Genomic DNA, 23,654 nt, shown 5'->3' with positions numbered 1-23,654 from the left:
CAGTAAGGGAAGGCTTACCCCGTAGAAGGAGAAATAAATAGGAATTTAAAATATCAAACACCCTGAGTAAACTAAATTCTTATTTCCCTCCACTAGCGGGGGCCTGTTTTACATTTTCTGAAAAGAAAGGTGAATCGTTACTTATAATTAGTCATGTAAATTCCCAAAGCCTTTCATAAAAGCATCTTGCAGAAATTGGAGCCCAAATAAACTTCTGTTCACATGTTTTCTTTGTTTTTGTTTTTGTTTTCTGGCAATGTACACTCTAGTTCAAATATACTCAGGAAGCAAACTTTAAACAGAGAATTAGGAGCTGATTGTAAAATTCCACATTAAAAAAGAGCAAAAAGACACATTTTAGTTTTAATTTTAAAGAAAAATCAAACACCTTGCAGCAGAAATGAGGCATAATCAAGGGAAAACTACCAGACGTCCTACCAATTACAGCACTGGAGAACGCCACAGGTCGTCCAAAAGACGCATTCGTTTTAGCCACCAGCTCTTTCCTCCCGCCAAAGCTGTCCCTAGAGCGTCAAAGAATAACCCAACGAGTGATCGATGATTTTTCCCTTTTGATTCCCCTCCGCCCCTCCTCCTCCACACACATCCACCTGCTTGGAGGTGTCAAAGCGACAGGAAATGGTTAACAGGGACCAGCAGCAGAGAGAGAGACAAACACCCCTGACAACCCACAGCTGAGTAAGCAAGAGCTGTTTATTCACGAACATGTTCCATTTGGAGACTGTCGGCGAGCCCTTGAAAGACCAGGCACATTTTAGAAGGCTCCTAGAGAGGGAGAGAATAATCTTTTCTCCCCCGCCACTCCCCCAAAACACACACTGAGAAGCTCCGGTGGGAACCATCTGGTCTAAGGCAGCCTCCCCCACCCTCCCCGACCCTGTAGGAATAACCTCCCGCACCAGTGCGTCCGACCCCTTGCGCGGGTTGTGTAACTCCCCAAAATGAGCTCAGACGCGGCAGAGGCTGGCCCCAGCCCGAGGGCTTCTGAAGGCGCTTCTGCCACCTCCACCCCCGCCACGGCCCGCCCCGACGCCACGACCGGGGCTGGGGACGCTGATGAGAAATGGCCCTTCAGCTCCCTTCCCTCACCTGGCTCGGTCCCACCTGAGGGCAAAAACTGAGAAAAGAAACAGGCAGGAAGGGCTGACCTTGTTGCTACTGACAGTGGAGCGGCACATCCTGCAGCTTCCTGGAAAGCGGCCCGAAGGACATATTTCCCCCTGGAGGAAGGAAACGGGAGGGCGCCGGCCGGGCGGCGGCGGGCGCGGCGGCGGTGGTCAGGGCGGGCTGTGCAGCCTCTAGCGGGGACGGTCCGAGGACTACATCTCCCAGGCTGCTCTGGGACGCCTTGCGTCGTGACCCCGGCGCGCACGGAGGCGGTGACTCTTACCTCACAGAGGTAGCTCCTCCGCCGGCAGCAACTCGGCGCCCGCGGTCCATGGACCGGAACCCCGGGGCGACGGGCAGGAACCCGGGCCGCTTTCGCCGCCTCCCCTCCCCAGACTCCTCCTCCTCGCTCTCCACCGCCTCCTCCGGACGCCCGCAGGACGCGCACCGCCGCCTCCGGGCTCGCGGAGCCACCCCAGGAGGCTGGGCGGCGGGTTCGCGGCTGCCAGAGGTCTGAGGCCTACTCCGCCGCCTCTCAGTGCTATTGTCCCTGGGCCGGGCCCTGACCAGGTCCAGTGGGGAGGGCCAAGTGCGCCGGCTCCGCGGAAGATGCCGGATCAAGCCCTACAGCAGATGCTGGACAGGTACGGTCAGCTTTGGGGAAGAACGCGAGCCGCGGGTCCTCGCTCTTACTCTGGCCCTTCCCGAGCCCGGCCTCGAGCCTCTCCGTAAGCGGAGCCCGGCGTGCCGGGAGGAGTTCCACGCCTGGGGGGCGGTGTGAGGGGCGGAAAGTTTGGAGTCGGTGCTGGGGGAGGACAGAGCGGGTGGCACGGGTGCTTCGACTTAAAGCGAAACTTAGGGAGTGGCGACTAGTTTTGTTGGAACGCTCTTTTGAAGTGAGAGGGGCTTGGGTTAGCCCACAGAATTAGTTTCTTTTTCGGTTTCCTACACTCCTCCCCTCCCCCAAAACTATGTTGTAACGTGTTTGTCAGCGATGTCACTGGCAAGAACAACCAGACTATCTTTTAGGGGAGTGATCCCCTGCAGTTTTAAGACTCTTTCCAAAAACCAAGGGTAAGCATTCTTTTGGGAAGCCTTGGAGTCTGATTTCATTCCTTCTTACCCCCTCCCGTCCCATCCCCACCCCCACCCCCAAACTGTAAGGTCAAACCTATTCACAAGGGAGCTTTAACGGTCAGACCAGAGTAGAGGTTATGGAAAACAGCCACATGAGTCCAACGCTGAACAGTTACCATATTTTATGATTCGTTGAGTTCACTGAAAAAGTTTTGCCTTATACCGAGGCCAGTGGCCCATTTCTGGGGGGCTCCTGTCTGAAACTCTTGTTGGGAAGTCGGTTGCACTGCCCTCTGCTGTTCAGATTCTAGTTCATGGGTTCTACCATGAGTTTTGGAGACTCAGTCTACATTTCTCCCTAGCCATGTCTTAAATTCCTGGCATAGCCAGTGCTACAGGCTAATGCGTGATGTTTGTGGTTACTTAAATTGTCGACAGACCACTTGCCACCTTGTTAAGCAGGTGGTACATTTCTTTATGTTGAGTAAAGATCCAACTGTAAGAAGTTAAATGAAAGGCTTCCCTTAACTGAGATTATACCCAGATAAAAGCTGTTTGGGTCAGCCACACCCAGAACACAAATCACCCAAGAGTACATCTCCTCCCATAGTGACAGACGTTTCCTCTGGAGCTTAGAATTTTAAGACACCCATGTTGATTAAAATCATGTTACTTACTTTATTCAGTTGGGATGACCCAGTATGAGGTCAGCATTCAGGTCAGGTTGTATTGACTACCCTCTTTTTAATGTAAGTAATTCATAAGCTCCTAGAAGATAGAAACTTCCTCATTATTTATCTTAAATCCTAGAACAGAGCCTGGTACTGAATAGATCATCAGTAGGTATTTGATGAACAAATGTGTGACTTTTTTGTCATTTTCCCCAGTTGTCTAGGGGTCTGATAAGTTAGTAGGTTTTTCCTTCATTATAATTTAGCATACTGGCAAATTGCAAAGGACTACTAATGCCTAAAGGAGACCTCCTCATTCCACTGCCATTTCCAATCAAATGAGACCCTATTCTGTTGCAGGGTATATTGTAATTAGATTTTTTTTTTTTTTCCCTTTGAGTGTCTGCTGCTTTCAGTTTTACATAGATGACTTTTGGAAAGGTTTTTGTGTCTAAAAGATGACCTGGCTTTCCTATGTTCTTTGGAGATTTCCATAAAAATAAAAAGCCAAGGATTTCTGAGGCACTTACAACTTTTCAATAGAACCTTGGAAATTCTGTGTTTACTGAACTGATGGCTATAATATTGAGTAACCCTCATCTTTTGTACCTTTTTGACATATCTCAATATAGATTCTTAAGATAACATTCAAAGACTTATTATCTTAGTAGTTTGCAACCTGGCTTCACATTAGAATCACCTGGAGAGCATTTTAAAAATACGCATGGATGACACCTGGGTGGCTCAGTTGGTTAAGCATCCGACTCTTGATTTTGGCTCAGATCATAATCTCAGGGTCTTAAGATCAACTACCCCCCCCCCCCCCCCCCGTAGGCTCCACACTGCTGGGAATCAGCTTGGGATTTTCTCTCCCTCCCCTGCCCCGCCCCTCCTCCAGACACACACTTTCTCAAATAAATAAGTTTTTAAAGATTTTTCATTTATTTGAGAGAGTAAGAGAGCACATAGGGAGAGAGAGTAGCAGATTCCCCTGCTGAAACAGGGAGCCCAACCCTGGGAATCATGACCTTAGCCCCAAGGCAGACACTTAACCAACACTGCCACCCAGGCGCCCCTAAATAAGTACATCTTAAAAAAAATACATGGATGGATGCCTGGCTCTGCCCAAGACCAGTAAGATCACAAATTTCTAGAAGGATGGGGCTTGAAATAAGGTATTATTTCATGATAAGAGTACAGATTCATGAGAAAAGTTTGGGCTTTAGAGACCGTAATTGTGAAATTTTCATTTTACCTCTAGTAAGCAGCAAAATGTGATTTTGGACTTAAACTCTGAGGCTATCCATACTCATTTATAAAGTGAGAATATCCAGGGTCCCTGGGTGGCTCAGCATCTGCCTTCAGCTCTGGTTGTGATGTTGGGGTCCTGGGATCGAGCCTCCTGTTAGGCTCTCTGCTCAGCAGGGAGTCTGCTTTTCCCTCTCCCACTCCCTCTGTGCTCTCTCTCCCTCTCTCTCAGACAAATAAATCTTTTTTAAGAAAATGAGGATATCCTACCTTGCAGGCTTATATCAAATGAGAGCACATGTAAACACTTTATTTTTTTATTTTTGTTTTTCAGATTTTATTTATTTGACAGAGAGAGGTCAGAAATTAGGCAGAGAGGCAGTCAAAGAGAGAGAGAGGGAACCAGGCTCCCTGCTGAGCAGAGATCCGATCCGGGGCTTGATTACCGGACCCTGAGACCATGATCTGAGCCGAAGGCAGAGGCTTAACCCACTGAGCCACCCAGGCACCCCATGTAAGCACTTTATAAAACAGAATGCTATTCATGTGTTAGGCATATAGAAGGTACTTAAGATTCTCCTGTAATCAACCGGTGTGGAAATACTCCCCCCCCTTCCTCCGCCCTGCCAAAACCTCCTTCATATTTACTGTCATCTTAATGTGGGTTGGCCCTGCATACAAATTGAACACAAAGATACTTGATTGATTCATTTGAGGAATACGGATAAGCCCAACAGATTAAAATGTGTCAGCCTACTAGAATTCATAATTCTTGCAATGAATTTGGCTTCTCCCTAATTAGTTTTTAGGTGGCAGTTTTTGAGGGATAGAATTTAGCTCAGAAACCTGCCCATATGTTTATTTCTCTGATGAAGGTTTTATCCTTGAGAAGATAAGGAAACATGTGTAACATATATTTTTCTGTTGCTTCTAGGTTTAAAGTTGGGTATTTGGTAGTAAATAAGTATTTGTATTTATTGAATTTGTATAGTAAATATTGACTGCCTGCATATACCCGGTACCATTTTAGGTCCTTGGTATCTATAGTGAACATAACCAAAAATGCTCATATGGAGCTTAAATTCTAGTGGAGATTGTGTTTAATTGTAAAATGGATTGTGTGCATAGTCTATACTACTTATTCTTTCAGGGTTTTTAAATTAATGGCAGCATATTAATAGCTGAAGTCGAATTGCCTTGTCCTTTGTGGATAAATTAGTTTAGCAATTGTTCGTTTATCTTTTTTTTTTTAAGATTTATTTATTTATTTATTTGACACAGAGAGAGAGAGAGAGAGAGAGAGCGCGCGCGATCACAAGTAGGCAGAGAGGCAGGCAGAGAGAGAGGAGGAAGCAGGCTCCCTGCTGAGCAGAGAGCCCAATTCGGGGCTCGATCCCAGGACCCTGGGATCATGACCTGAGCCGAAGGCAGAGGCTTCAACCCACTGAGCCACCCAGGCGCCCCTGTTCATTTATCTTGATGAATTTTATTGCAGTATTTGTAGGTGGAAAGTGTATATATAATGTTTTGATTGCCTTTCATTCTTAAACTTATTATTCAAACCTTTTAAATTGCTATGGGTAAACAGTTTTTGAGAGTAGTGGGAAAGGGGGTGATTTTCTATTTTCATGAGTGATTTGAGATCACAAATCATTGCCCTGAAATTACAAGCATTTATAAACTCAGACACTTTATATCATTATTCTGTCACCATCTATTTTCTTGATTTCGCTTATGTTTTTCAAAATTAGGATTAAATGTATGGAGAGTACAGAGAATATTGTAACAAACTGCAGGAATGGGCTTTATGTTTGAAACCTGGGCCTGCTGAGTTTTGCTTCTGGAAATTTGACTTATGTATGTAAGTCTTACAGTAAACACTCAGGAATTTCTTGAGGTTGTTTTGCATCACTTGCTTGTACCTGGGAGTAGGCAAGGCACTTAGCCAATGTTCCAGAACAGTCATATGGGAGGGAAAACAGAGAGAAGAATCTCTTCCTGCCCCTCTCCTGCAGTGGCAAAGTGAGTTAGAATCCTCACTCTGTGAGTGTTACCAACCACAGATGCACATCCCTTTGGAGGATGTAGACTATTCTGATAGGAAAATATACCATATTATCTTCAGATTTATACAATCATTTCTTAGTTTCCATTAAAGCAGTTTCTCATTTTGTCAGTTGGCATCTTTTCCTCGGTGATATCACTATCCCATTTTGACAACTACAGACCAATACCTAGAATTAAAAACCATAGCAATTAATTATATTTACTTCTATTTGTATGTTAAAAGTGGAAACATTATAGAAAAAGTCCCCTTTGATCACACTCATTAGTTCCATATCTTCTCTCCATCCCTATGGCACCATCATAAATGGGTTTAACTTCTTCCCGTCTCCTTTGTTTAATGCTTTTATATATAGCGTGTATATAAAATGGTTTTGTTTTTTTCTAAAATTTAAATATATCAGTCTACAATTTGCTTTTTTAAATACTATTCTGAGTTCTGTGATACTCAAGAGAATATATATATATATACTGTGATACTCACGAGAATATGTATAATATTCATTGGATTGACATATTATTTAATCTATTCCCCTGGTTATGATACTTAGGTCCTTATTTTCTCTTTATCAGCTCTCCTTATAATTTGACTTTGATTCCTTTTTATTGTCCTTAGCTCTACTAAAAGTATACTAAAGGTATACTTTAAGATTTTATTTTAGAGTGAGAGCTGGGGGGGTGGGGGGCAGAGGGAGAGGGAGAGAGAGACTATTAAGCAGGCTCCTCACTGAGCATGGAGCCCAATGTGGGGCTTGATCTCACGTCCCTGAGATCATGACATGAGTGAAAATCAAGAGTTGGAAGCTTAATCAACTGAGCCATCCAGGTGCCCTGTAAAGGTCACCAGTAATTTCTTAACCAGTAAACCTAATGCCTTTTTTGCTTGGTCCTCATATCCTTGACATATATTTAATGAAGATGAAACTGATGATTGCCACCCCCTAACTTCTTGAAAATATATTATACCATACTATTTCTCTATCTTTGGCTTTTCTCCCTCTCATATATTACCTTACCTTTACTCCCTTCAATCATGTAAGTATGGTTTAAGCCTCAGCACTTAACATTCCTCTGAGTGTACCCACTTTCTGTCTCACTTTCACCTCTATTTGAATAACTCCCAGATGTGTGTCTTTATTCCTGACCACATTCCCATTTTTCACTCTTTCCTAGCTGGCTAATAGACATTTCCATTTTGTATGTACATGGTATTATTAACACCTTAACATATCTAAAACTAAACTCCTGATATTTCCCTGGTTTTTACTTTTCTTTCCAAGTTTTGGATTTTGATTAGACCATCCTTGTAGTCCACCAACCATGAAAAAAAATTTTTTTTTTTTTTTTTTTTTGCTTCTTCCCTCCAAATTCACTCATCGAATATTACAGATTCTTCTTTCTCTGGTTGTACTTTTTCTCTCCCAGTTTGACTTATAGAGTAGTACCAGAATTGGCCAAGGCATGATTATAATCATCCCGTTATTCATTATTATGTTTATAACCATCCCATTTCCATTGCCAGTCTGTACATCACCTATAGGATAAAATATAAACTTTCAAGGCCTTAATTAAGGGGTTTATATCTATTAATGTAATTCATCCTTAACCTACCTTAATCATACTCCTCTGCATTCCACTACATTGCCCTCTGGATATATCCTGTGCTTTCTTTTTAAAGATTTTATTTATTTAGAGAGATCATGTGTGCATGCGGGTAGAGGGGCAGAGGGAGAGGGAGAGAAGGGACCCTCAAGCAGACTCCCTGCCGAGCACAGAGCACCATCTGGACCTTGATCCAGAACCCTTAGATCATGTCCTGAGCTGAAACCAAGAATTAGATTGCTTAACTGACCGAGCCACTCAGACACCCTGATATCCTATGCTTTCTTTTCCTTATTTTTGTTTTAGGTGACTTCCTCCCTTTTAATACCTGGCTAATTCTTAACCCATCTTAAGAATTCAGCTCAAATATCACCTTGAAGCATTACATCGCCCCTTTAGGCAGAATGAGTTTCTCCCTTCCTATGTTTCCATAGAACCTTTATACATTTATCATAGTAAATCACACTGTATTATAATTTTATAAATGCACCTATCCCATGTCTCACAGTCTTCTGCACAAACTCGTTACCACCACCACCATGCGCATTCACCTGGAAGTTCATTGAGAACAGAAACTGTTCCCTATTCCTTTTACCCACAAGAGCCTTGGAGTACATTGGAGACACTTTTGAATCTGTGCCTTTCTTTACATTCTTTATTACATATCAGTGCTTAGAATAATCTTGCAAAAGCACCATTTCAGACACAGAGTATGACTGGCACCAACTACCTTTTTAAAACTTTTCCTTTAAGAATGAGAACATACATATCTGTTGCCCAGGACAAACTGATTTGCTCACTGTCCTCTGAACACAAAATGTTCTTTTTAGCATCTTGCCTTTCAAAGTTAAACCCATTCTTGACCCACTTCAGGTTCTGCCTCATTTGTAAAGCTTTTCTGAACATTTTTTTTTAATTTTTTTATTTTAATAAACATATAATGTATTTTTATCCCCAGGGGTACAGGTCTGTGAATCGTCTGGTTTACACATTTCACAGCACTCATCATAGCCCATACCCTCCCCAATGTCCATTTCCCCATTTTCTGAACATTTTAGGCAGAAATATGTTCCCCCTCCTCTCCAGACTTACATAGCGATCCTTTACATGTCCTACATACATACATGACTCCTAACTCCTTACATGATGAAAGTTTATAAGTTGATGAGAGATGGTAATATTTATGGCACAGTGGAATAGACTGGAAGGAATGTAGATCTCTGGTGAAAGCTCCTTATGACTGCTTAAAAGTACCTTAGCAAAAATGAAACAATTTCTTATACCGGTTCTAATGTCCTATGAAATAAGAAATGGAAAATTTCTCGGAATTCACTATACATATGGCAGCATGGTATAGTGAAAAAGCCAGTGTTTTGGAATTGAGTCCTAGGTTGCATCTGTGCCTCTCTATGAGGCTTTGGGCAGATTACTTAACCTTTTGGGCTTTTGTTTACTTATTTATTTAAGGTGGAAATAATTATGCTTGCAGAGTTTATGAAGATCAGAGACAAAGTATATATATGGCATGAATATATGCTTGATTGCTTTCATTTTGGTGTATTTCCCTTCAGTTTTACCCTTTGGTAATGTGTCATGATTGTGGTTATATCTTTGTGAGGAATCTAGATACTTTTAACTTCCATTCCACTTGGGTGAACAGACATATAAAGGGGTTTTTAGTCTTCCTGATGGTATAGTTCCTGTTCCAGAATACATGGGATGTGACACATTAAATCCTGAGACAAAGCAAGCAGCGTGCAGTTCTTTCCATTGCTAAATGGGGCCTTTTTTACATTAACCAGAGAATGGATCTCTAAAGCATGTCCTGAATTAAGGAGTGCTTGTTCTCTTTACTTAAAACAGTCCTGCAAATACATTGTTAAGGCACCATATATAATACAACAGCAGCAATTTAGAATTTGTTTCAATGTTCTCTCTCCTACCTCCCGGATTTCTTCTACTCTGATGCACCCGTTTTCATCAAAGTGATCTCTTAAGACAGGAGCCTGTGATCTCCCCCACCTTTCTAATAATCCAAATAGACACCTGTATTTGAATCTGTAAAGATAGACTTTACTGCCAGTTGTTTTATTAGATAGCCATACATATCTTGCTTGGTAAATTTATGTGCTACTGAGAGACTATTTTATTGATAATTAAAGTTTCTTCCCCTTTTTTTTCCACATACTTTAGAAAAATAATCAGTGGATGACTCACAAATGAGCCCTATAAAATGAGGTTACGTTTGTCATCCGTCCTTTTCTAACTGGTTTATAATATCTATATAGTATTTATGTAATAGGTTTATCTTAAAACCTGTTCCAACCATGTTGGTCTTCTTATTGTCCTCGACCATATGCTCATTTCTGTCTCTAAGCTTGTTTATGCTGTTTTTCTTACTTAGAATACCCTTTTCATTCCCAGTTCAGCTTGAATTCTCATTCTTTTTTCATGAAACATCTCAGCTCTTTCATCCTGTGTTTCTTACTGTCATCATCACATTTCTGTATTACGGTGTCTGACATCTTTTCTTGGCACTTAGGGTATTCCTTGTGGCATCAGATAACAAGTATACTTAGTTGATACTCAAGTTGATTTAAGAGGAGATCTTGAATAATCTTAGGTTTAAGGCAAATTATCCATGTATTCCTTAAACAGTTTATATGAAGTTTACTGTTAGGAAGGATCTGTCACTGGAAAAAAGTTACAGTTTTAAAATCATGTAGGATAAAATCTTTTATAATGAGTGGCATGTTATATGTATAGATTTAATGATCTTACCAATACCATTAAGGCTATACATTTATGTTAAGGAATAAGTAATATTCTTTAGATTCATCTAGTTCTTTTTTTTTTGTCTTCATTTTATAGTAATAGTGGTTTGTTCCTTTAACTTCTGAGCCAGTCGTGATAATTCCCAGATTTCCGTTTACTTTATAAAGTAATGTGCCCCATCTTCGCAGCTGGGAAGGTGTGGAAGTAAACAGTGTGTATATCAGCAAGCAGGAGGCATTTAGAGAAGCTAGTGAGGGGCACCTGGGTGGCTCAGTCAGTTAAGCGTCTGCCTTTGGCTCAGGTCATGATCTTGGGGTCTTACTCACCAGGGAGTCTGCTTGTCTCTCTCCCTCTGGCCCTTCCCACATGCTTGCTTTCTCTTCTCTCTCTCATAAATGGGTAAAACCTTAAAAAAAGAAAAGAAAAGCTGGTAGAAAGAAAAGACAGTGGAAGAAAATGAATTGAGAGGACTTAAAGGAATATCTTAAACAATGATGGTGGCCTATTGAAAAATTTGGGGGGATGATTAGGAATCCAGGACTTTTTCAACTGAATAAGAGGGTGCCAGGCAGGATTGCTATATGTGCAAATTTAAGTAACAAAGTGTACCCATAAAATCTAGCTAGGCATAGATGTAAAGTTGACACCACCTTTCTCATCTTTATCAGTGCCATTATTGCTAGTGTTCATTTGGTCAATTGGAGAGGTGCAGAGGGAGAGAGAGAAACTTCAGTAGGCTCTATGCTCAGCACAGAGCGCGATCCCCCCCAAACCCCCCTCCCTCCCAGGGGCTTGCTGTCAAAACCCTGAGAACATGACCTGAGCTGAAATTAAGAGTCAGAAGCTTAACTGCTGCCAGGCAATTCTTAAGCAGTTTCATGATAACTTGTTTAATCCTTTACAGTAAGGGATCTTAACATTAAACCTTTTTTATGCAGAGAACTCTTTTGGCAGACTGGTTAATCCTGTGGGTTCCTGCTCAGAATGTTTTGAAAGAATGAAACAAAATATATAGTATCAGAAATGAAACCAGTTATGTTGAACTATAGCAAATCGACATATTAAAAATCTGATGTAGTAATATGAGCTTTAACAGCTTAAAATATAAGCTCTGTTGGTTGGTCTGAGAACTAAATTTAAATTAGCAATGAGCTAAATGTTCTTTTGAGATATGCACATCTAGCTGTAGAGTAATATGAAAATTTCTGGCCACTACTAATTTCTAGTTGCTGTACTGCTAGTATTACTCTGGTTTGCTTACATTTATCATTGGAAGAAATTAAATTTTATTTAGAGGTTAGCAAAAACCGTATGTAACTTCTTTCCCCATCCAAATTTGCCAAACCCTGTAAGTTTTCATGGACCCCAGATTAAGAACCCCTGCTTTATAATACAAGAGATTCTATCATTACACCTATAGTAAGTGATGAGCAGGAATTTGAACTCCAGCAGTCTGGCTCCAAAGTCCAGGTTCTTTACTCAGTTAGAACATTCTGAAATCACGTAGTCTTTCCCCCAGATTTAGCTAGCTCTTTCCGGGGGTGGGGGGGGGGGCTTAAGCATTTTACTTACTATTTAAATTAAAAACAAAATAATTTTAAAAATTTACTTTGAGTGTAAAATGGGATTTTATTTCTGTATTATGGTAAGTCGAGATTTACAAAGGAAATAAAGAAGGAAAAAGGAAAGAAGGATGGCTAGAGCAGATTCTCAGCTTCAGGTATTGTGATCACTTATCAGCAGGTGGTCAAAAAATAAAATGTCAACAGTTCCTCAAAAAATTAAAAATAGAAATACCAGATATAATCCAGAGTGCCACTTCTGGTTGTATATACTGCAAAGAATTGAAAGCAGTATCTCAAAGAAATGTTTGTATACCCATGTTCATAGCAGCTAAATATGAAAGCAACCCAAGTTATCTATTGACCAGTGAACAGATGAGCACAGTGGAATATTATTCAGCTTTAAAAAGGAAGGATAGGGACGCCTGGGTGGCTCGTTGGTTAAGCGGCTGCCTTCGGCTCAGGTCATGATCCCAGGGTCCTGGGATCGAGTCCCACATCCGGCTCCTTGCTCAGCAGGGAGCCTGCTTCTCCCTCTGCCTCTGCCTGCCTCTCTGTCTGCCTGTGCTCACTCTCTCTGACAAATAAATAAATAATCTTTTTTTTAAAAAAGGATATTCTACAGTATGCTACAACTTGGATAAACCTTGAGGACAATATGCTAAGTGAAATAAGCCAGTCACAAAACAAATACTGGATGATCCCATTTATATGAGGTACTTAGAATAGTCAAAACCGTAAAGCCACTCTAATGGTGGTTGAGGGGAAGAGAGTGGGGAGTTGTTTAATAGGTACAGAGTTTCAGTTTTATAAGATGAAAAGAGCTAGAAGATGGGTGGATATGATGATTACACAACACTGTGAATGTATATTTTCTTTTTAAGATTTTATTTATTTGACAGAGAAGAGAGAGAGCACAAGTAGGGGGAGTGGCAGAGGGAGAGGGAGAAGCAGACTCCCTGCTGAGCAGGGAGCCCAATGAGGGACTCGATCCCAGGACCATGAGATCATGACCTAAGCCGAAGGCAGATGTTTAACCTACTGAGCCATCCAGGCACCTAAACATGGTGAATATATCTAATACCACTAAACTATACACTTAAAATGGTTAAGATGGTAAATTTTATATGTATTTTACCACACTAAAAAAGAAAAATAATTAAGCTTTTTTGGGGGGAGGACAAAATTTTAAAATGTAATTTCAAGTCCTACTCCCAAAGTTTCTGATTCTGTATGGTCTTTGGTAGGACCTGAGAATTTGCATTTCTAGTAAGTTCTCAAATGATGTTTGTGCATCACACTGAGCAGATTGGAGGATGGAAGGGGGACCAGGGGATCACTTAAAGAGAAACTTAGAGTTTGGTCAGAAATTATAACCTCTTCTTGGGTATGGACTTTGAAACGTTTTTGGCTTTGTTCTTTGAAATGGGAAATAGCCAGTTATTCTCACTTATTAGGATATTCAGAATACATCCCATAAATTACAACATTAAAATTATAGTAACTTGAATTAAAGTGGAATTGTTACATTGACCCTAAAATGCAAATAGTATGGCATCATCAGTAAAAATCTTTAATTTCAAAATGTTGGGGTTTATCTTTGTTGTTTGTTTTTATCTAAGAAAAGCTTGAAGACTCAAAGTACTTGCAGTGGGAATTAGGTTTATTTAAGACTTTTCTGTTCAAGTTCTAGTCAATAGGAAACAAAGCTGTTGACAAAAAATACTGTGTGTACTTATAAAAGCTGTTTGGAGTTTTTTATATCATATGATTGTTCTGGGACTGTCTCTTTTTTTTTTTTTTTTTTAATTTATTATTTGACAGACAGAGATCACAAGCAGGCAGAGAGGCAGGCAGAGAGAGAGGAGGAAGCAGGCTCTCCGCCAAGCAGAGAGCCTGATGCGGGGCTCGATCCCAGGATCCCAGGATCCCAGCATGACCTGAGCCAAAGGCAGAGGCTTTAACCCACTGAGCCACCCAGGCGCCCCTGGGACCGTCTCTTATATCTAGTTTTTCACACTCTATCAAGTTTGGGTTGTACATAGTGGGGAATGTGCCCCAAACTGACTAAACTTAAAAAAGAAAAGAAAAGAAACGAAACAACTATAGGTTTATGTAAGTGAACAGTGCAGAAGTATATTTAGCTTTAAGCACAGCTTGATCCATGTCTCAAACAATCAGTTTCTATATTTCAGTTTCCTCTGGGTGCTTTAGGCTCCACATGGTGGTTCTCCTGGCAGTAATAGCCTTACACTTTCGTTTAGCTTCACACTTTTTCCTTCAGGCTCATTAGAAAAAAGAAAGCCTGTGTACCAGCTTTCCCAGCAAAAATTCCAAGATTCACTCTGGTAAAACCAGCTTTATGGGCCCAATCTTCAATTACTGTAATTTGGGGGTGGGATATGCCCTTAAAGCAACCTAAGGATTACTTTTCCTGGAGCTGGGGATGGGGGAGGACTAACTACCTAAACCACATACAGGACTGATGATAGAGGGAAGGGTGGTTTTCCATAAAAAGCATGGGATACTGTTTGTTCCTAAAAGAGAAGAGAAATCATGGTGTTCATTAAACCACAAGTTTCTTCTCTGTCCTCCATTATGAGATCTTGAGAAACTGTAAACCCATCATTTCCAGTCACCTCTTTCTCTCTAAAAGGAGGGAAGCGGGGGAATTAGGGAATAAATAGCCCAAATAGATGGCACCAAGAAGGGAGTAGGGTATGGGGAAGGAAAGAGGGAAAGCATAATTATAAGGCTTTCTCAGCTGATGTCCCTGGTCAGTCTCTCAGAAGTTTAAAAAAAAATGAGGGAAGAAAGGATTCATAAACATATATATTTTGTTCCCTCCCCTGTTTTCCAGCCCTGAAGACTAGTAACTCTGTCTTATATAGGCTATTTGCCTAAAAATATTTATTTGACCATTTTGATATACTTTAAGTTAATTTGCCATGTGCTTGGCCCTTTTATCAAAGACTAATGTTCTTTACATATTAGGTAGATTAAACTCATTTATCTAGTAAGGTTGTAACCAGTTAATAAATTCTTTAGAACTTAACATTTTCTGTACTGACACTTATATTTTAAAAAAATAGCAGTTATTTCTAACTTAAACACATCCAGTAAATGTCTCCTTCATACATTTTTTTATGAGATTTTTATTTATTTTATTGTTTATTTTGAGAGAGAGACAGATTGAGAGAGAGCATGAGAGGGGGAGGTCAGAGGGAGAAGCAGACTCCCCATAGAGCTGGGAGCCCGATGCGGGACTCGATGCCAGGACTCTGGGACCATGACCTGAGCCGAAGGCAGTTGCTCAACCAACTGAGCCACCCACGTGCCCTCCTTCATACATTTTGCTTTCACCAACCTCTACTTTTCTTTTTTCCACCTGCTATTTTTCTTTTCTTTTTTTTTTAAAGAATTTATTTCATTATTAGAGAGGACCTGTGAGCCAGTGGGAGGAAGGGCAGAGGGGAGGGAGAGGGATAAGCAGAGTTGATGCTGAGCATGGAGCCCTACACAGGGCTCTATCTTACAACCCTAAGATCTCGACCTGAGCCCAAACCAGGAGTGGGATGTTTAACCGAATGAGCCACCCAGGTACCCCTCACCTGCCATTTTTCTATACCAGCTGTTCTCAGACTTCACCTCAGGATCACCTTTACAGAAATCAAGACACTCCTCCTCCAGAGTTTGTGATTCACTAGCTCTGGGGTTGAATTAGAGAATTGCAGGATACCAACTGATGCTGAAGCTGCTGGTCCAGGAAACATAGTTTCAAGAATCTCTGTAATCACTTGTCCCTGACTCTGCTCATTTCTATCACTCCTTCCTGAAGCCTTCTCTGGTCTATCCAAATTGATCCCTCAACTTCTTAAAATGGATATACCTATGGTAATTTCACTGGATCCTTAAATCTCTTATCTCCTAGATGTGGCCCTAATTAAGTTATAGGATTTTCCAAATAGATACAATGATCCATTTATTTTATTTGTGCAACAACATGGACCGGGTGCATAGTCAGTAAATGTTGCTGGCAACATGTGTACTATTAGAAAATTCTGTTACATATTTATCTGTATCTAAACTATAATTTTTAGATGAAGTAATTTGGTGTTGTCAGAAGTTTAGTATTTGATCTCAAATGACTTATCATCAGATTAACGTGTAATGACGAATGAAGAGAAAATGGATATGGTAAATTGGTGGATTTGAGAATATTGGTATCAATAAGGTTTCTTTTAATATCTCTTCTGTAAGATAATTTCAATTAATCTGTAATGATCATTAGCTTCAAAACCCAAATTTGTAAACTGTATACTATCACTGTGAATCAAACAATAAAAGCAAGGTTATTTGTATTAGCACTTTTTTTTTTTAAGATTTTATATATTTGACAGAAATACAGCGAGAGAGGGAACACAAGCCATGGGAGAGGTAGAAGAAGAGGGAGAAGCAGGCTTCCTGCTTAGCTGGAAGACTGATGTGGGGCTCAATCCTAGGACCCTGGGATCATGACCTGAGCAGAAGGGAGACACTTAAGAACTGAGTCACCCAGGCACCCTGTATTAGCACTTCTTATTGGGCTTAACTCCTAGTAAGTTTCCATAAAAATCATATGGAAAATAAATAATCATTCAACTATCTTACCTGCCGTAGTTGTGAAATTAGAAGAAAAACCTAAAATGCTTTAAATGTCAGTTGAGTACCTTCTAAAAAGTAAAACTATAAAAAGTGTTCAGGGGTATACGGATCTTACCTTTGAAATGCATCAAAAAAGAAAATGGATTGATGAAAGAATATGTAGTAAAGCACATACAAAGCAAAATGACAAGAATTACAGAATTTTAGATACTAAGAATATGGGTAGTCACTGAACATGTTTTCAGCTTTTTTTGAAAGTTTGAAATTTTTCGTAATAAAATTTTATGAAAAATAACCTTAATACTAACTAGAATTTATGGGGAATATAGCTTTACAAGTATTTGTCAAAAACAGACAAATACAGGCAATTTCATTTGGTTCAACCTAACAGTAAAGTTATTCTGAGTAGATATATTTTTACAGTTAATTTTTTTCCTGATGACTAAAATTATCTTTATTCAGTTCACCTTAATGCTGACTAGTAATGCTAACCTAGATGTACTTAGCTACATATGCTCATTGTTGAAATGAAAAACTTAGAAGAACCTAGAAAGTACCTAGGTATTCTGCTTATGTATTGTTACCAAAACTATATTATCTCATATCTCAGAGGTATACAAATACATTTACAAAATTACCTCATTTGTGGGTCACATACATACTAACACTTCAGTTAACCAAGTCTGTTTGCTCTCTACTTGCCAATTGAAGTTTTGTGGATATCGTCATAGATTATATAGTTATATACCAGTCATGCTGTGGATGGTGATGATGGTTGCACAATATGAATGCACAACAATATGAATGCACTTCATGCTACTGAACTACTCCTAAAAATGGGTAAAGTAGTAAATTTTAAGATTTAAAAGATGGAGAGGAGGAGGGGGCACTCTTGGATAACCATAAGATAGTATGAGAGCCCAGACAGCTTGGCTGAGGTGGGTCAGAGTGCTAAAGAAACCTACCTACCTACCTCCCGTCTTTACCTGAGTCATATGAAACCTGACTGAATTTGAAAGCTGACTAAAATCACAATTTTGGATGTTGTTACTATGAATTCAGTTAAGCTTTTTTCCCTATTCTAATTGGAAAATCTTAGTTGGAACACACAATTAAAATTTATGTTGTTCTACAAGGACTGGAGACTTCAAGTATCTATAGTACCTGATTATATAGTCTTTCCCATTGAGCATAGTTAAGCTGGTTGTTCTGACAGAAGCCACTTATCTAATGAAATGAAAAATACACAGTAGGTAGCAGGCTTTAATTAGTAGTTTCCAGTTGTACAAACTTTAATAGAGGAAAGAGTGAATGGTCTCACTGAGTTAAATTGGATTTGCCCTAGTGGAGATTAGTGTCATACCTTTTGTCATTTGGGAGAAAAAATAAAGAATTGGAACCTAATCCCACAAGAACAATTTTAGACTTCATGAAGTACTTTTTTTTTTTTTTAAAGATTTTTTTTTTTTTCTTTTAGGGTTTCCTGGGTGGCTCAGGACTTGATTTCATCTTAGGTCATGATCTCAGGGTTGTGGGATCAAGTCCCTTATCGGTCTCTGTGCTCAGTAGGGAGTCTGCTGGAGATTCTCTTTCTCTGGGAGGGGGAGGGAGAATGAGTGTGTGTACAGGTGGGAGGGGGGGTGGGCAGAGGAAGAGGGAAAGAATCTTAAGCAAACTTCCCACTGAGCACTGTGCCAAATCAAGAGTTAGATGCTTAACCAACTGAACCATCCAGGCGTCCCCATGAAGTACTCTGAAAAGCAAAATGGGAAATGTTTTAAAATTAACCATCTCAATAGAATTTTAATATAAGGAGTTAGAATTTTTAATATAAGAGTTGAGACTTCTAGATTTCAAATATAATATAATTCCACAGAAAAGGAAATCCACTCATACCTGTAATGGAAACATTCAGGCCCAAATGTACCATATCACTATACTAAAACAGTTGATCCTGATGTCTTCATTTCTTCCCTTTGTGCTCTTTTCAAAAACTTAATAATCTTTCTCTCTTCTCATAATCACACTTTACCAGAAAGAGAAATGTTTTTTTTTTCTCAGTTGAAAATGGAATGAGACCATAGTGAAATTATTTGTATAATACTTTAGTTTTCCACATTGAAGAGGTTAAGAGGTTAGTGCTGTTGAAATGGGGAAAATTCTGAATTTCACATATTCCTGTGCTTACCACTCCTCAAAGAATGATTAGGTCTTATAAAACAAAAGCAGCTTGAGGGTTGTCATTTTGGGCTCTGATTCATAAGAGAGTGAAGAATTATTAGAAAGATGGAGGAAATTACATAAAAGCAAAATTCAGAAAACAATAGATTCTGCAGAAGAATACCAGAAAAAGCAGAAAAAGAAGAAACTGCTCTATTGGAAATGTATTGATTGTTTTTGCTTCCTTGGTATTTAAATGTAAAGTAGAGTTTCTATAGTATAAAATAGTAGGCTCATCCCATTAAGTTAGAGCTACAGTGGAAAGAAGACTGGGGTCTTAAAAGTAACATCATTATTTCTCTTTTAATTTCCAGAAGTTGCTGGGTGTGTTTTGCCACTGACGAAGACGACAGAACAGCTGAATGGGTGAGACCATGCAGGTGCAGAGGATCTACAAAATGGGTTCACCAGGCTTGTCTGCAGCGCTGGGTAGATGAAAAACAAAGAGGAAACAGTACAGCCAGAGTGGCATGTCCTCAGTGCAATGCTGAATACTTAATAGTTTTTCCAAAGTTGGGTAAGCACCTTAAAAACAACAGATATATGTGATGTTATTTAACATACTCTATGAGCTCAGGTTTATTTTAAAGTGACCCATCTGTTTGCTTCTTTGTAAATTTCTCTTTTTCTGTTTCCTCTGTAATTGTTATTTTGTTAACAGTTTACATTATTAATATATCCTCAATTCCACCCGTTTGTGTGTTAAATGTTTTTATTTTGGTTGACTGGCTAAGAAACTTGGACATCTGATTCAGTGGATAAAATAAAAAAACAAAGCTATAATAAAAAAGCTGACCAAAAGAGCCTTATTCTGTGGCGACCATTGATGCGGGAGAAACAAAACAACAATGTGTTCTTCTGATATTTATCCTTAATTCTTCTATTAAGGAATAAAAGTAGAAAAGTTAAAGACTTAATAGTGTTACTCTCATCTTTGGAATCCAATTTATGTGGTTGTCCTTCATGAAAACTGCTTTCTTCTTTCGGCAACTTGGCAGGCAAGGAATAACCAAAGATCTTTTAGAATGGGGCTAGCATTAAAAAAAAGTAGAGCACACTGTTTAAAGGAAGCTGTAACTAAGGCTGATATTTAGTTACCGTGTTCTATTACAGCCATGTGATTATGAACTGGTGTCTGTTTGGTGTTTATGCCATACCAGTTGTTAAATATTTTTAATGCCACCCTTGACTGTAATCAAGAGATCTTTGAAGGCACTTTGGTTTCTGGGAAGGTCAAAGAATGACTTTTATGGGGAAGAGAGTTCAAGGAGAAATTTGAAATAATTACTAGATATGTGTTTTCTAGGTGCTATACTGAAATGAGCCCTCCTTAAGAAAAAAAAAAGGCAACATAAATGCAGATAATGAAGTGCTTTTCTAATGTGAGACAGTTAATAATAAGGGCAAACAAAATTTCCTTGGTTGTCCGTATTTCTCTAGCATAATTCATAAGGAATATGAAGGAAGAAATAATAGCTTCTTAAGAAAGTAGAAAAAGTACTATTTCTCAAATATTTAGAATTCATGGACCACATGATAGGTCTTCATGTACACGAAGGATTTTAGATAAAGACAAAGTAATCCAAAAGTTGACCCTTGAACAACACAGTGGTTAGGGACACTGATGAACCCATCCCACCTGCCCACACAGTTAAAATTTCACCTACAGCGGGATGCTGTTAAGCATCTGACTCTTGATTTCCACTCAAGTCATCCTCTCAGAGTTGTGAAATTGAGCCCTTTGTCTGCTCCATCCTGAGCAGGGAGCCTGTTTGAGATTCTCTCCACCCTCTGCCCCTCCCCACTTGTGTGGGCTCACTGTCTCTTAAAAAATAAAAATATTAAAAATTCACCTATAGTTTTTGACTCCCCTAAAACTTATCTACTAATAGCCTTACCACTAACATAAATGTTGATTCACACATATTTTATATATTATGATATACTGTATTCTTAAAGTAAGCTAGAAAAATGAAAATGTTAAAATCATAAGAGAGGGGCACCTGGGTGGCTCAGTCAGTTAAGTGTCTGCTTTTGGCTCAAGTCATGATCTCAGGGTCCTGGGATTGAGCCCCACATCAGGCTCCCTATTCGGGAGGGATTCTGCTTCTTCCTCTCCCTCTCTCCCCTGCTCCTGCTCACTCATGCTCTCTCTCCCTCTCAAGTATAATAAAATCTTTTTTAAAAATCATAAGAGAAAATACATTTATAGCTCTGTACTGATTTTTTTTAAAAGATTTTATTTATTTATTTGTCAGAGAGAGAGAGAACGAGAGAGCACAGGGAGACAGAGTGGCAGGCAGAGTCAGAGGGAGAAGCAGGCTCCCTGCCGAGCAAGGAGCCTGATGCGGAACTCGATCCCAGGACGCTGGGATCACGACCCGAGCCGAAGGCAGCCGCTCAACCAACTGAGCCACCCAGGCGTCCCTGTACTGATTTTTTTTTTAAAGATTTTATTTATTCATTTATTTGTCAGAGAGCGAGCGAGCGAGCGCACAAGCAGGCAGAGTGGCAGGCAGAGGCTGAGAGAGAAGCAGGCTCCCTGCCAAGCAAGGAGCCTGATGCGGGACTCCATCCCAGGACCCTGGGATCATGACCTGAGCCGAAGGCAGCGGCTTAACTGACTGAGCCACCCAAGCATCCCAATAGTACTATACTGATTTTATTTTTTTTTAAATCCACATATAAGTAGAGCCACACAGATCAAACCATGTTGTTCAAGAGCCTACTATAATATTAAAGCAGTATTCTAAAATAATTTAAACATGAGGAAAAGCAATTACTGCTGCATTCTTTCACCACACTGATACCTAGTTCATTAAAGTCAAAGGTTTCCTATTTAACTGCTTCTTTTCCTACCCTTTAATTCTACTGATAATTCAACTTTTCAGCTGTAGGTTTTTGAGAATAGCAGCAAGTACAAGATGATTAGACGTTTTAGATGTTTAAATGGATGCATACAAAAATTACTGCAAGAATTCTCACTGAAAATTACATACATTGTTAGATGAGGCACTGAGTTGACAAATGAATTGCACTCAACAGTGAGGCTGAATATTTCATTTAGGAAGATGGCAGTGGGTAAATCTGTCCTTTTGGTTTTCAGTTCTAGGAAATAAATTTTTAGGTCTAATGTGGTAATACCATTTTTAGATATACCTAATACTAAGACATTGGGGTTTTTTGTTTTTGTTTTTGTTTTTAGCAAGGGATGAAAATGGGTTGGTGTTGAAAAGGTCAGACTATTTGGTTAAGCCATTTATATCATGATTTGGTCTTTATATTTTATCTTTTTTTTTTTTAAGATTTTATTTATTTTAGAGAATGTGCATGTGCTTGTGAGCAGGGAGGAGAGACAGAGGGAAGAGGGAGAGAATCTTAGGGAGACTCCACACCCACCATGGAGCCCGACACAGGGCTCTAGCTTACAAACCTGAGATCATGACCTGAGCCAAAATGAAGATTCAGATGCTTAACCGACTGAGCCTCCTAGGCATCCCTTCCAGGGCAGTTTTTAACACTGACTCAAGAACACAAAACTTACTGTCAAATGCCAGCTGTTATCTGTAAATGAAGCCATGTGTGAATTAGCTTTCAGGTACCATACTCTTTCTTGCAACACAAATGGCTAGTGCTCTTGGCCCTGATCCCAGTATACCTTTTCAAATCAAGTTCAAAAATAATTGTTGGTTAAAAGGAAATCCCTTCTCTATAGCATGTTTTCACTGATGATTAGTTAAAAGTTGCATGTATTTCTTGATTTACATATTATGTAAATGCCAAGAGTTGACGCATACTCTGAACACTAGCGGTTTCTTTCAGCCATAAAACAAAATATTTAAGTACATCTGTGATAGTAATTGTTCTTCCTTGCTGTGTACCAGACATATGATGTACTGTGGTGTCATTTGATGATAGACTTTTGCCAGCAGATTATTTTCTCTTTTAGCATATTCATTAATTTTGTACTGGCCATTTATACCTGTTTTTTTTTTTTAAATAAGTTGAAGTTCCTTTGACTCAGTTTTTAATCTTTGTTTTCAGACAGAATTCATGATGCAGGCTTTGATTGCAGGCTGGAGTGACTGAAAATTATGTGAACGCTTCAGTGGCTTCTTGTCCCTGTTTTATAACATTTCAGTCCCTGTTCAATAATGTATTACAGTACAGTAGGAACAAGGAGGTGCAAACTAATCCTAATTCACTGGTCATAGCCCATTTCTAGATCACACTATTTTCACTTTGATACACCATTTATCATTTATGACATTCTGAGTTATAAGTGTTCCTAGAACTTTCAGTCTTCAGTGAACATTTGAGGCATTGATTATCTTTCTTAAATTTAGGATTTAACACATGATGGTATTAACAAAATATGTGTTTAACCAATGTAAACAACTCACATGATGTGAAGGTTTATTGGCTGAAACAGAGTCCCCTCTTAACTATTCTTGTAGAGTATGTGTGACCCTGGAAACATAACAATTAACTTAAAAGGATTTTCTGGAAATTCATTATTTTACTTTTCAAATTTGGGAAATGTTTGTGATGAAAATTTTTATTACATTTTCATCAAATTGTAGAGCAGTTACTGGATTGCCAGGGACTACCTTTGGTCTCCAGACAACACATGAGAAACACTGGCTAGACAAAGGAATACAAG

General features: G+C 39.5%; 1 protein-coding gene across 1 annotated transcript in view; it reads left to right on the top strand.

Annotated features, from left to right (window-relative positions):
* The first annotated feature begins 1,414 nt into the window (after positions 1 to 1,414).
* The window catches only part of MARCHF5 (membrane associated ring-CH-type finger 5), a 52,284-nt gene continuing 30,044 nt past the window's right edge, over positions 1,415 to 23,654 (top strand). The window contains exons 1-2 of the mRNA XM_080822365.1: positions 1,415 to 1,772; positions 19,306 to 19,508. Coding sequence (XP_080678491.1) covers positions 1,738 to 1,772; positions 19,306 to 19,508 — 238 coding nt within the window. The 5' untranslated portion in view covers positions 1,415 to 1,737. The remainder of the gene's footprint in view (positions 1,773 to 19,305; positions 19,509 to 23,654) is intronic.

The sequence above is a fragment of the Martes martes genome, assembly GCF_963455335.1.
Source record: "Martes martes genome assembly, chromosome: 14".
Taxonomy (NCBI): Eukaryota; Metazoa; Chordata; class Mammalia; order Carnivora; family Mustelidae; genus Martes; species Martes martes.
Note: the sequence above shows the minus strand (reverse complement) of the source record. Positions and strands in the feature narration are given on the sequence as shown.